General features: G+C 47.1%; 1 protein-coding gene across 2 annotated transcripts in view; it reads left to right on the plus strand.

The window, feature by feature from the left end:
• The window catches only part of SGPP2 (sphingosine-1-phosphate phosphatase 2), a 37,188-nt gene that overhangs the window by 14,434 nt on the left and 9,029 nt on the right, over window positions 1–13,725 (plus strand). For both annotated transcript variants that reach the window (XM_065640115.1, XM_065640116.1), the window contains exons 3-4: window positions 11,325–11,504; window positions 13,559–13,648. In XM_065640115.1, coding sequence (XP_065496187.1) covers window positions 11,325–11,504; window positions 13,559–13,648 — 270 coding nt within the window. The remainder of the gene's footprint in view (window positions 1–11,324; window positions 11,505–13,558; window positions 13,649–13,725) is intronic.

The raw sequence follows: 13,725 nt of genomic DNA on the forward strand, positions 1-13,725 counted from the left end.
AGATGTGGCTTGAGGCATCCAGAATAACATACTTCTTTTCTGGCACTGAAAACCCGTAGATAACCAGGCACTTTAATCCAGGATGGCTGTTGTATTATCACTGCCATTGCTTGTCTTGGTATTGATTAGATCTTTGCTGCCCAAATAAGACCATTTTAGAACAAAGAAAGGAGTCAGGAAGCATCTCTAGCAGATGACAGAACCTAGAGGTTTAGCTGTCAGTCTACATTGATTTAAGAAATCAAAGCTTGGTAAAAACTTGGATGTGATATCTATTAGCTTTGTTTCTTTCCAGTGAAGCTTGGAAGCTAAGTCAGTTTCCTTGACTTAGTCAGTTCTGGTTAATAATATTCTGTCTTTTGTCCAAATAATATGATGAGAAATAATAAAAACAGTTTGAATTCGGTCATATACTTCAAATGCACTTGTTCTTGGACAGAAGGCATCAGTTGTTGTGTGCCAGTAACCCTAGTCGATACATTTTATAACGAGAACATAAGAAGTAACTTGTAGATGAAATTTAAAAGTAGGTGGACACTGTATAATTGGAGTTGGGTTTTGTCCAGGAGTAGATGAGCTGCTTCTGGAGACGTGCCACAGAAGATAATTGGTAGTCACTGCCTTCTGGGTTTGCATATTGCTCAAAAAATGACTCTTTAGAGCTCCTTACATGCCTTTCTGCAGACTTGCCTTGCCTTTACCTTGCAAGGTGTCCATCTGAGTACTAGCCAGATTTAGGCTAGTTTAATTAGAATATCCAATCACGTAATATTAGGATTATTAATATTTTATTAATATAATTTTTCCAGTTACTGAGGGAGTTGTGGAGTTGCCTTCTTTACTGAAAAGGGGAAAAGGAGAATCTGTTTTAAACACACAGGTCTGTGACAATTTGTAGTTTTAAGAACATTTTAATTACATGTAATTGTGAAATGGCTAAAAACGTCTGTGCAGGCTCTGTGTTAATGTTATGGCAAGCTCAGCTGGGTGGCTTATTTGCTGCTTATGAGACTGTGAACAGGAATAAGCATTTATGTTGCTATAAGTGCTGTTGTCTTAAGACACCTTGGTCATGTATGCAACAGCAGAATAGTCTTAGCTGCATGGGAAATGGCAGGGTGTTCAATGTGATAAAGCTCTGATTTTAACTTACTGGAAGGTTTTGGGTGCTAGCACTGGAAGGACCCCTGTCTGGTGACATGGGGGTGAGAAGGAGTGCAGATCTGTGGGCTATCTGCAATTCAGAGTTTTAAAGAAGTTCTTCTGTTTCTGCACGAATGGTGATGTGGGGCTGAGAACAGCCGTGTTAGATAAAAGTAAAAATCCAGGCAGGCCGAGAGCGTCTGACAACAGCTGCCAGCAGGAGAGGCTGGGAAGAGCACGGAGGGGCGAGTTCGGCACAGTCTGTCTGCAGAGGCTCTTACGCAGCTGGGGAGAGGAGCTGGTATCGAACAGTGAGCCCGAAGGAGAACGTGGTAGTGGTTCTCTTCGATGCTGTTTGGGATGAGGAGAGGTTTTTAGTGAAGCTCTTTGGCAGGGAGAGAGCCGGGGACCAGCAATGACCTTTTCCCGAGCCCGGTGCAGAGCACAGGGCTCCGATGGGAACAGGCGCAGGTGAAGCGTCGTCAGGCACGGTGTGACGAGGGGCTGAGACCCCTGCGAGGGACATGTGGGCTTCCCCTTGGGCGGCGGAGAGACACAAGAGGTACTGAGTGTGGGATTTTGTGCCTCGTGCTACTGGGGACTTAAACCTGTGAGTTTCTGCCGCAAATTGGAAAAGACAGAGTCGAGGTCCCAGAATGAATCAGGGGAACTTCTTCCCTTAAAAATTAAAGCAGTATTAATGCTGTTTACAAGGCCCTCCTGCCATCTTATTTGTAAGAGTTTATGCGGAGCCAGCCACCCGCATTTGGGAAAGATAAATTCAAACTGGAGCAAGGCCAGGGATGATTAGGGACCAGGCTCTTTTCTTAGCAGAGACTGAAAGCTTAGATAAGTCCCTAACAAAATGAAGTCTGAGAGAAAATGAGGCTGGCTGTAAATACCGGGGGAAGGAAGGCACTTATAATAAAAATACAGTCACAAGAAGAAACATGCATAAGACATTTGTAAATATGCTAGGCTGAAGCCAAAGGTTGTGAAATAGCTCTAGAAGGGGCAGTAAGAAAAATTACAAGGAGAGTTTATTTCAGCAGCAGCAGAGAAGTGGGCTTGGTGCCCTGGGAGGTCTTCTCCAGCCCTGGGTCTCCAAAACCAGCTGCGTGTGGTTTTCTGTTTAGCTGGATGGCTCTGGGAAATGCTGGCTCTGGTCACATCCAGGCGCTTTGGGAGCTTGAAACAGCACGTTGTGCTTCTGTGGTGCCTTTCCCCTGTGGATTCACAGAATACATGTAGGCTTTACCTTTCCCTTTTAGCTAGACAAGGGAAATAACTGCCTGAAACCTCCAAGCACGATGCTGTGGTTCAGTGTCAAAAGTACCGTGGTGTCTTCTCCTCTTCAGTTCTTTGAAGTAAACATTCCTGAGTCTACACAGACAAGGCTTTGATGCCTGTGACTCTTGCTACTTCAACCAGGAAGTACCGAAATGAAAAATAACTTCACATGAACCAGCTCCCAAATGTACTTTAAATTTACTGCACATCTTGGCTTCAGAGGTTAAAGCTCAGTTTGGTGGTGGTTTTGTTTTGTTTCGTTTGTTTTTCAACCTATGCACCCCTTTGGGATTGAAAGCTTTATTTCGGTGTGGAATTTCAGTAGTAAGGTAGAGACCTGGGAAAAAACAGTTACAGTTTCTGCTTGCTATCCAGCATGGTTGGAAATATTTTTTTTCTTGTTATTTTTTCAGGATTCATGGAGGTAAAATATATCCACACCTCTTTTGATCCTATGAAACTTTAATTTATACAATATAAATAAGAGCTGGCCAGCATGGACTTTGTCGGGGCAGGTGTGGAAGCTGCTGGTGTGTGCGCGCGGTGAGCTGGTGCCTGGGCGAAGGCGGCGGCGCCGAGGGCCGGTGGAGTGGGGGTGCTGAGGGTTCCAGGGGGGCTGTGCCCCTCCAGGGTCTCGGGCAGCGCTGGGCACAGGCGTCTTCAACACTGAAAGGGTTCTGGGTCTGAATCCATGGCCATTTAGTTTCCCTCCTTGCCTTTCAGAGGAACAGTTTTTTCAAACGCTTTCAGCAGTCAGTTACTTGGGAATGGTGAACTCTGGCTCTCAGAGTAACCAGGAGTTTAATAACCAGCAGGAATTTACCCACAGCCATGATGCTGCTGATGTTACTTGTGGCAATTGAATCCCTGGCTGCTGCTTTAAAAACACATGCTGCAGCAAACTGTGGGTTTGTTGTTTCTTATGTGTTTGGTAGTTTTTGTGCTTTTGCAACATTTCATGAAAACGTTTTTGTGCTCTTGCTACATTTTGCCAAAACAAGCTTGGAACAGCTGATAAACATTGTCAGTAGAAAGTCAAACTCTTCAAAGTGCCATATATTACACTGCATAAGAACATATAAGACTGTATTCAGATATGTAAGTAACTACAAAATGTCAGAATACAAAAATAAATTGTCCATTAAAAAAAAAGCCATGTGCAAGATGATAAAGTGTTTACTGAAAGAGAATTTTGTATGTGCTGGTAGCTGTGCTCTACTCTTGAAGAAAAAGTGCCAGTGAAGCTTTCATAACTGAGACACTGTATTAAGATAAACACTGTGTATCTGATGTCAGTTCAAGACTGCTAAATTTCAGTCACAATAATTTAAAGTGAAGTTTAAATTGGAAGCCTTTTGTATATCACTAGAACTACAAGAGGTAATTGCTTCCCAATTTTAGGTGTTAGATGATAAACCAGATGAATATGGCAGTAGTTTTTCCTGCTACCAGGAGACTGTGGCCCCAGATTTCTCTTATTTAAACCTGTGGCAAGATAGTAAGATATCTTATACATTTGGCTGAAGACTTCTTTTAAAGACAGAGTGGAAGTCCCAGGATGTTGGTCGGTTGTATCTCTGGAGGCACAAGGCTCTCCTGATCTTCTTGTTCTGGTTTTGGTTTTCTGCCTTGAGAAAGCCAAAGTCCTCCCTCCTGTATGTATAGATATATATTTTAAGAAGCTGTCTGTGCTGTCTCTTCCCTCCTCCCGTGCTCTGCTGCCCCTTGCCATGACACGCACGGGACTGCTGAGTGTGGCGCTGCTTGCGGTGGGCTGCAGACCTACCTCCTGGATGTGCTGCCCACATCGTGGCCGAGAAAACTTGAATGAGTGATCGAGCATCCCACCAGCTCAGTGCAACCTTGACCGTCACCTTGCACCTGACCAAATCCTTGGCAAACGTGTTGTGAAGTTCTCGTGCAGCTAACGCAAGATTGGTGTATTTTCTGGAAAAAAATAACCACGTTGGAGATGGCAGATCCTCGAGCTCCCCGAGCCAGCCACCCTCTCGCTAAGGCGCGTGTGCGTTGAGGAGGTGCCCAGCCTCGTGGTCACTGTTGTTGTCTCTGCATGTGGGGAGCAGTTGTGTGGTTTGGGGTGGTGATGGGGAGCAGGATGCGATCGGAGGCCGGGTAGAGGTGCCTGGAGTTCTGCGGGGCTTCCTCCACCTGGGCTGCCCCTGCGGCAGAAAGGCCAGTAGTGCTGCTCCGTGACTTTCATGGTTATTTCCCTGACGACAAACCTTAGTTCTTGGCACTGCCTTGAGGGTAGGAGAAGCATCTCTAGAGGAGCATACTCTTCCTTGCTCTATTCCTCTTTCACTGTGAACCAAGTGATGCTTGAGGGGCACAGGCGCAGCTATTATCTGTTGCAGTGTTTATCTATTCACTTAGGCCTCGGTTGAGGGATGCTGAGAATAGAAGCTGTGAACAGTGCAGACTGGATGCTTGGTTTAATTTCTTTATGGTGAATCAAAGTCACACCTGCCTTGACAACCAAGAAAAATAGCTGGCACTTTCAGGATACAGCCTTTGCTTCTGCTTGACTAATCTTCTGCAAATGCCAGTTTATTAATAGTGCATTCTTTTTGGGTTTTTTTTTCCGCCTCTTTCCAGCGTTCCTGATGTGCTCTGTCACTCCTATCAGCACACAGTGGTTATGATAAAAACCAAAGCAACACCATTTTCAAGCTGTAAATTTCTTTTCTGGGAAGATGACACATACTATTGCAGGGTAAGGTTTCTAGAGGCAGGTTATAGAGTCTCTGTTTTGGAGCCAAAACAGCAGATTCAAAGTCAGGCTGCCACAGCACAAGTCTCAGGGAAGAAGTTGCCAATGCTACTTGGCCCCACGTCTTCTCTAGAATTTCATCTTGTCCTTTTAATAGATCAATAGTACTGATGGGAGAGCTCCAAAATCAGAAGTTGAAAATAAATATGGTCTGGTTCACCTTTGTTAGCTGAAATATTACAGAGTGCAAAAAGAATTGTTCCTCCCAACGGCCTGTGGGTTGGTGGGGTGTCTGTCCCCGTGCAGAGGCTGTGGCAGAGGACAGGTGACCGGCTGTGAGGAGGACGTGTCACACACAGCACACCTGTAGCACGGGGCCTGTTTCCTAAAACCTGCCAGGTCCGGGGTCTGGGCAGCTGCCGTGTAAACTTTCCGAAGTGGAAACTGCGCCTTGAGGCACTGGTGCTGTGCCTCTGCATACGGAGCTGGCTCAGCTGTGTTTTTCCATGTGCCTTCACACACATCTGCACCGTGGTGGTAAACCTCTCTTTTGTTTCCTGCCATGCACGTGCTGCTTGCAGTGACCGCAAGAGCAGTGGAGGAAAAACCATTTAAATGCCAGGCAACACCTGCAGGTGAGCAAAACCACTTCTTAAATTATTGAAGCAATACTGGAGTTCTGCAAATGTCAGGGAGCCACAGCGCTTTATGGGACTCCGATGCCCACAGGGATGGAAACAGCTCCTCACTTCAGAGGGAGCCCCTGCAGATGTTGGGACAAAAATGTTGGCACCTGGACCTATGTGGATTCCACTGCCTTGAGTTTGATTCGTCAGTGTTCACTAAAGCAAGATCTGTTAAAACGCAAGGACAGATTCATCTTGTTTACCCCAGTGCCCCAGGTGAGGATGTATTTTTGGAGATGGATCATATCTATGACTCAGAGGAAACACTCTGAAATAGGCTATTGTGCTGCTATAGCAACTGCTAATTGCATTCATGTGGTAAAATGTAATGCTGTTGACCCATAGTGGCAATAAAGGTTTGCCTTCACCTGAAGGAAAGGCTGTGAAGAACTGTTATTGCCCTCACACAGCCCAGGCTGCCCCAGTAGTATGGGTGTGCACCAGAGTTTGAGGGAAGTCTTGTTTTTAAGTTGCTTGCAGCAGTACAGAAAAACCCTTTGAGAAGGGAACAAGTGTGTACAACTGTACCACAGGTAAGAAGTCTTTACAGAAGTAATGTTCAGATGCTTCTTGCATTTGTTGTAAGGATTTAATTCTAAAGACCTCAGAGTCATCCGCATAGCACTGGAAATTCAAAATTCACAAACTGAATAATGGCGTTGCGGACCGGGGGCTAGAACAGCGCCTTGTGTGTCAGGGTGGCTGCCTTGGCCCACGTGCTCAGGTTATGAAGGCGGGGGGGGACGGCAGCTCCGGCGCAGTCCGTGCCGCGTGGCGTGCCCAGCTGGGGCGGCAGCACCCGGCAGCGCCGGCACGGGAGAGGCTGGATCAGCTCGGATCAGAGTAGCCATACCCTGGATTTCAATCGTGGATCAGTAAGCCTGGCTGCTTACTGCTTCACCATGGAGCAGAACAAGACATGGGGGATATATTCCCTTGCAGGGCAGAAGCCCTCGGGAGGACAAGCCTGCCTCACCTAGCCCTGGGCTCTTCTCTGCCTACAAATGCAGCTCACGGGTTCAGCCGCATAAATGAAGCTCCTGGTTTGTGTTTCGCAGAGGCAGAGCTGTGGCAGGGACACGGGAGCTGTGCAGCCCACAGCAGCACAGCCAGGAGCTGCTGGGGCAGGGAGGGCTGGCAGGGGACAGCCCTGCAGCGATGGGCCATGTCCGTGGGCTTTGGAAGAAGGGGTTGGGGCCGCGTGTTTTATTTCCCATCTCTCCAGCTGGTGCTGCCATGACACTGTCAAGTAATGCTGCAAATATTAGGGAGCTGATGTAACCTCTTGAGGGTCCCCACCATGGCAGCAGCATGTGAGCAACTTTTCCTTGTGTGTGTGTGCACACCTCAACACAGAAGGGAAAGCAGCATTTCCCTGTGTTATGCGTGTACTAGTGTTATGCTTGTTGCTAGTGAGCCCTCCACTACATCTCTACTCCTGTGCTATGGTCCACCTTGCTTTTGCCATAATTTCTTTAGTAAGGACTCAAATTATGGCATTTGCCACAACTGTAGCTTGTAGGACTTGCAAATACAAAGGTGGAGCCTCCCCTAACAGGGCGCTCCTGGGGGACAGCATGGCAGGGGCTCCCTGTACAGACCCATCTGATGACCAAGAGCATCACTTTGCTTCTGCCCAGGTTTGGGTCCCGCTTGTGGGTGTCCAGTGACCCAGGAAGGCTGCGGTGCTGACCTCTGGTGCTTTTCCCTTTCTCACTCTTGAACTTCCAGCTCCCCTCCATGACAGCCTGAGCAGCCTCCATTTTACCAACACGTCTTTGTAACTCAGGTGTGAAACAGTGAAGCTTCGTTTTGGAAAGTTTGAACAGTCCGAGATTCGTCGTAGTTAGAGCTGCTGCCATCAGCTTTCAGAATAAAGGGAATTAGCCATGCCCGTCCCACCAACTTTTTGTGAAATATCAACTAAATTTGCATGCATTTCTGTGTAGTTGTCTCCTCCAGCTAATTGTGTCCTGCATGATCCGTCACAGCTTTGTCTTTGCTGCTTCAGTAATGGAAAAGTCTCCAGGTTAAAATAAATTCCTCGTGCAGAGGCAGAGGTACTTATTAATGTGCAAATTAAAATTATTTATGCTGAAGATATCTGCAAACTGTTTTCCACCAGAACTGCAGAAAATTTGGTTGATCTGCATCACTCAAATGGAATGGAAGAGAGCCTGTGCTAGAGATAAACGCAGAAGAATAGCATTGAGAGCCATAACATAGCACTTCACCTAGGGAAGAAGCAAACAGAACAATAAAGCATGAAGAAATTATTTGCTTCAAGGTTTCTCTTCTTTGTCGTTCCTACACGACTGCAAACTGTGTCTGCTCAGTGTTCGAGGGTCTGTTGGTCCCTTTTCTCTCCAACATTCAGATCTGGCCCTGGACACCCATCAGGTGGAAAAGTCCACAAACACATAAAGACTTTTGGAATGAGTTTTATTTAAATCTTCAATTAGTATGGCTTGAGCCTAGCCCCTCCTTCCTCCCAAAATCTTCCCAGTCCTCATGCACAAAGGGGAGCTGTGTGAAGCCCAGGGGATCACCCTTCCTTAAACTTGAAATGCATCAACTTGCTGCTGATTGGGGGCTACAGGGTGATGCGCTTCTGGGTCAAACCTTAAACTACCCTTCCCTGTTTGTCCAGAGTTATTGTGAATGTGCTGTTTGGCTTACCCAGGACAGGCTGAAAATCACAGCAAAATCACCCAGTCCTGTGATCTTGGCTTTGCAATCTAAGCAATCCCACTTTGTTTGCTGGTCTGGACTGGGGATAATTTCTGCCCATTCTAAATTTATTTCCAGGGCCATCAAAGATTTTTGGCACTGCACAAATAGGTAATTCAATTGTAGGTGAGGCTTAGCTCAGTGTTGATCTTTAGCCTGTCCCCCCATCTCATCTCTCTGTCTCCCTTCTTTCTAGTGCTTTTATGGTTCACGATGTTTGTTACAGTGGTTTTCTCATCTGCTGGGTTGAAAAAAGCTGATAATAGGCCAAGACTTTCAGACTACTTGCTTTCTTTCCCAGAACTGTTAGAGTGTAAATGCAACATGACAGGGAAATAAGGCCAGGAAATAATGAAATGTGGCTTGAGAGAGAGTATGCCACTTAACCAAGGCAGATACCTACTATCCTCAGAAGAGGAGAGCCTCAGTAGAGTGCAGTTCAGATATATCCTGCAATAAATGTAATTCTCTACGTGTGTTTCTGTGCAACACTTGTCATGTTGTGACTGCATCCATGGTGGTCTCCCACGTGTGTGTTGGTTGGTTTTGGTTTGATGTTTTATTGCTATTTGTGGCTGAGCTCTGTGAGTCTGTGCCTAACATGCTGGCAGGGGCATGGCCCTCTGTCACCTGCTGTGTGACGGTCCTCGGCAGGACTGGCTGATGCTCGGGGCTGGGGAGGGATGCGCAGCCCCCAGCTGGAGCTCTGCCTGCCCTGCTCCGTGCCCTGGGGCCATGTCCGCGGGGAGGGGACCCCTCTGCCAGCCACAGCCAGGTCTGGCAGGAGCACCGGGCTGCCTGCTTTGCCGTGCTGGGAGTCCTGTGCTCCTCCAGCTGCTGTCAGCAGCATGTGGGGAGGCATCGAACCAGAGCAACACCTTTGCTGGGCAGCTTCTAGCAATGGTGCACTTCTCATCTTTCACCTTGTAGGGGAAGCCTGCCATTCAGGTGATGGGGGATGTCTTACTACACCCACAACTGCTGTTCCTGCCAAATAATGTGGGACATTGCCTGCAAAACCCTGTGCATGCTACCCAGATAAGCTAAAGGCAAAGGTCTGGTGCTTCAGAGATCCATGCTTAGGCTGAACGTATTCTGTACTCCTCTTTATATTTTATGGAGGTTGTCTCACCTCTCATTGCTGTACAAGTCCATACAATGTGTGGTTTTTAAAAACAGAAGGGTCAGAATTTAATCTGGAATGCAAGCAAGGAAGGTGGTGTGAGGATGCCTGGTATTTTTGCTTACCCATACCACCTCCAACACTCAGCCTGTTTTTCACCATCAGAGAAGTCCTGGCACAACCTTCATGTCAAAGATGACTCATTTCCTGTTCTGTAATACTCTTACGTACGAGTGCTAATAATACTTCTACAAGTGGAAGTCATTATTGTAGAGGACTGCTGATATACTGGCTCATCCTACCTTGCTTCTCCGATGGTATCACAAATAGTGGCCTCTATGGTTTATGCCCTGTCAGAGAGAGTAGCTCTGCTTTCAATCTTGGAATTTAATTAACTTCCAAAGATGTGCCTACGTCCGCTTGGAAACCGGTGGCATTAACCGAATAAACCCATGTGGCGGTTTCTTTAAGACACTTGTTCCTTGAGCTTTTGTTTGCTGTGCACAGGGCAGGGTATGTGCTGGCTGCCCTATGCCCTGGCTATCAGGGGAACTGGGAGCAGCCAGGCGTGCCGCAGGTGGTGCCCATAATAAGGCGGTAATGTGATTCATGTGACAGGGGATAAAGGATGCAAAGGCAGCAGCAGTTGCTTTTCCAGGCTCTGGTGCTGGCTGGAAGCCCAGCACTCCCCATGGCATGTGCTTTGCTGTAGAGAGGGGGCATGAAGGAATGTGATCTTTTGGCTTTTACCTGGTCCTGATTTGTGAATCCTGGCATCTTTCTTTTAATATGAAGTGATTTTTTAAATGGCTGGTGGGAGAGAGAGGGATGCAATGTGGCTGGTGACAAATGTGGCGGCAGATTATCATGTTGCTGTCCTGGCATATGGCTAACACCAGCATGGGAAGGATGTTATTTTAAGACTCTATTTTGTGGTGGAAGTGTGAGAAGCAGAACAGTGAGCCGTCTCGCACAGCAACTGAGCTTTCATGGCAGATGTCAGTTAACCTGATTTTTGTATTTAAAAAAGAAAAGAAAGAAGGTTTGCTTGCTTTCTTTTGTAGAGCTTGCTTTGCTTTGTTTTGTAGAGCTTGTTTTGCTTATGTCTGCCTGCACTATCCAAAGGGAGGCGATGGGAACCCAATACATCCTTCAGGGACAGCCTGAGTGATTTTTGTTCACATCCTTCTCACTGTGGATGCTGAGAGCCTGTTGTCTTTGTGAAGAGGGTGCTGAGGAGCAGAGGATGTCAGCACAGCGGCTTCCCTGGGCACTGCTGGATGGGCTGCACCTCTCGGGGATGCTGGCCGGCTTTGCCTCTTGCCTCTAGCATAGGGTGGGAGCCAGCTGTCCCTCTCACGCCATCCTGTATTGATGCATCTTGCCAGTGAACCCTCCTTTTGGTCCCGCTTCTGATCAGGTTACGACACAGTGCAGTAAAACCACCACTTCTTTCACTGACCGGGATAATGGAAAACCCTTTAATAATTCAGGGGATACATTCTGCACTTAGGGTGGTGGATTTTGCAGGAAGAAGTGCAGAAATAGAGGTTGTTCTCGTGTGGGCTGAGTGATGATTGCGCATGCTGACTGACAGCCCTGTGGCCTTTCCTCTCCCCAGATTGTGATGTACATAGGCCAGGTCTCTAAGGACATCCTGAAGTGGCCTCGGCCCCTCTCGCCACCTGTCGTCAAGCTGGAAATGAGGACAGATGCAGAGTACGGGATGCCTTCCACCCATGCCATGGCAGCTACTGCCATCTCCTTCTCCTTCCTCATTGCAACTGTGAACCAGTACAAGGTAGGGGGTACAAAGAAAAAAAAAAAAAGGCACATGTTTTTGCTTCCAGCAACCTCCAGAAAACCAACAAATCTAGAGCTGTCGCCACTTCCAGAGGAGCTCTGTATTTATTTTCACAGATGTGTATTTTTTCCCTGTTTTGAGAGTCTGTCAGACAAGTAACAGCAGTTTCACTGCACTGAAATTTTAGGCTACTTGGGGAGATTTCATAATTATTTTCCCCAAACCTTCAGCCTTTTATCTTTCTAAAAGGTTTATTTCCTGGAAACTCATTTCTCCATGATGATTGTTTTCATTTTGTTTTCTGAATCCAAACATGTGTTTCCTGTACTCTAGCAATAACAACTTCCCGGCTGCATTGTATTTAAGCGTGTTTCTCAGCCTTCTCAAGTGTATTTCCAAGAGAAACCCGTGTAACCAAGAGGCCTCGCAGTACGGCCATGGGGTCTCGCTGCCGCAGTGTCCCTGGGTGTCCTCCCCGTGGTGCCAGCCTGTGTGCAGGGACAAAAGGTGGCCACCCGTTTGATGAAAGGTGCTGTGTCCTGGGGCTGTAACTCGTGGCAATGGGGATCTTTGAATTACACCAAGATCTCAGAATTAATTTGACTGCCAGACTTGTCTGGTCCCAGCCTGGCAATTGTACAGTAACTGGTGGAAGCAGCTTGGCAATGGGATGGGGACGGGCAGGAGGAGCCATGAGATGGGATATTTGTCAGGCCTGGAAGGCCAGATCTGTCCCATGTGTCACATCTGCCCAAAAGACCTGCTCAGCAGCACTTTCTCCTCCTTCTCCATCAATAAGCCACCAGCGGGACACACAGCTCCTCACGGGCTGTCTCATACTTCTTGGAAAATGGCGTGAAACAATAAAGCTGCTATAAAATAATTAAATGGTTTAATTGCCTCTACGAAGAAGGGAAAAGCTACCGGTACATTATGCTGCTGTCTTCTAAAACTGCCCTAGTTATCAATTACTGATCTGGACTGGGTCCCAGGCTGCCTGCTGAGGGGAGAAGCAAGTGGGCATAAATCCTCCAAAGGCTTAGAGAATTGTAGAAGAAACAGCATTTTGTGGGCTGGAAGTGACATCTGCAGTGGGTCTGAGCTTTCTGTTTTGGGAGCTAGGGTGCGTCAGGTGAAAGAGTTAGATACAACTTGCTATGCTTAAAATCTCCACAGAAGCATTTTTGCGCTGACCTATGGTCAGTCATCAGCCTCTCGGCAGCAGATGGAGACTTGGTGTCAAATCGGGTGAACTAATTTCATTTATTTATATTTTGGGTTGGTTTATTTTTTTTTCAGAAAAATCTCCTTTATGGCCAGAAAGCAGCCCACCAGCACACTTGACTTTAGGATTTGAATGAGTGCATTAAGGGCTCATATGTTAAGCTTATTCTTTACCAAATGTGTGGGGTGTTTTTTTTTCCTTTTTAAATGTTGTTTTCTTTCAACACTTCTTTCCGTGTTCATAGGCAACCCAGAGAAGGAATTAAGCAAAACCAGCTTCATAAGAAGACGATTAAACCTCAAGTGTCATAGGGAAGAGCGGTTCTGACGGCTCTAATAGCTGGACTGTGGTTTCAGCCCAGACATTGATTTTCCCCTCCCAGCCCGCTGCTCGAGGGCTATTGACCACACTTCTGGTCAGGCTCTGCCTTTCCCTTGGGTGAGCTGAGGCTGCAGTTCAACCTCTGGCATCGCGTGTACAATGTGCTCTGCCTTTTTTAACATGGATTTTGCAGGTGGATGTTGTGGGGAAAAGCTGTGCAAATACCCTTTATTTCCCAAGTTTGCCCACACTAAGGCTAGACCTTTGAAAAAGCGGGCGCCACGGATAAAGAAAAGACCTTCCAGCAGGATTGCACCTTGGCCGATGTGAGATCTTGTCTTGGGTCACATTAATCTCTTTGGGAAAGCACAGCTCAGGAACCACTTCGCAGCACAAGATCCTTATGTCAATCTAGATACTGGGATGTTTTATTCCAGACATATACTGATGTTAAAGTGGGTAAGGGTATAATGTGTTTCGTTTTGTTTTTTTCCCCTTTTCGCAGTATCCGTTCGAACTAGGCCTGGCAGCAGCTCTTGTGTTTTCCACGCTGGTGTGTCTGAGCAGGCTCTACACGGGGATGCACACGGTCCTGGTAAGGATGCCCTGCAAGGTCCCGTGCCGGTCCTGCCCCTGGCTCTGCTTGCCTACAGCCAGCCCCTCTCCTCTTCA

This window comes from Caloenas nicobarica, chromosome 8 (assembly GCF_036013445.1).
Source record: "Caloenas nicobarica isolate bCalNic1 chromosome 8, bCalNic1.hap1, whole genome shotgun sequence".
Lineage (NCBI taxonomy): Eukaryota > Metazoa > Chordata > Aves > Columbiformes > Columbidae > Caloenas > Caloenas nicobarica.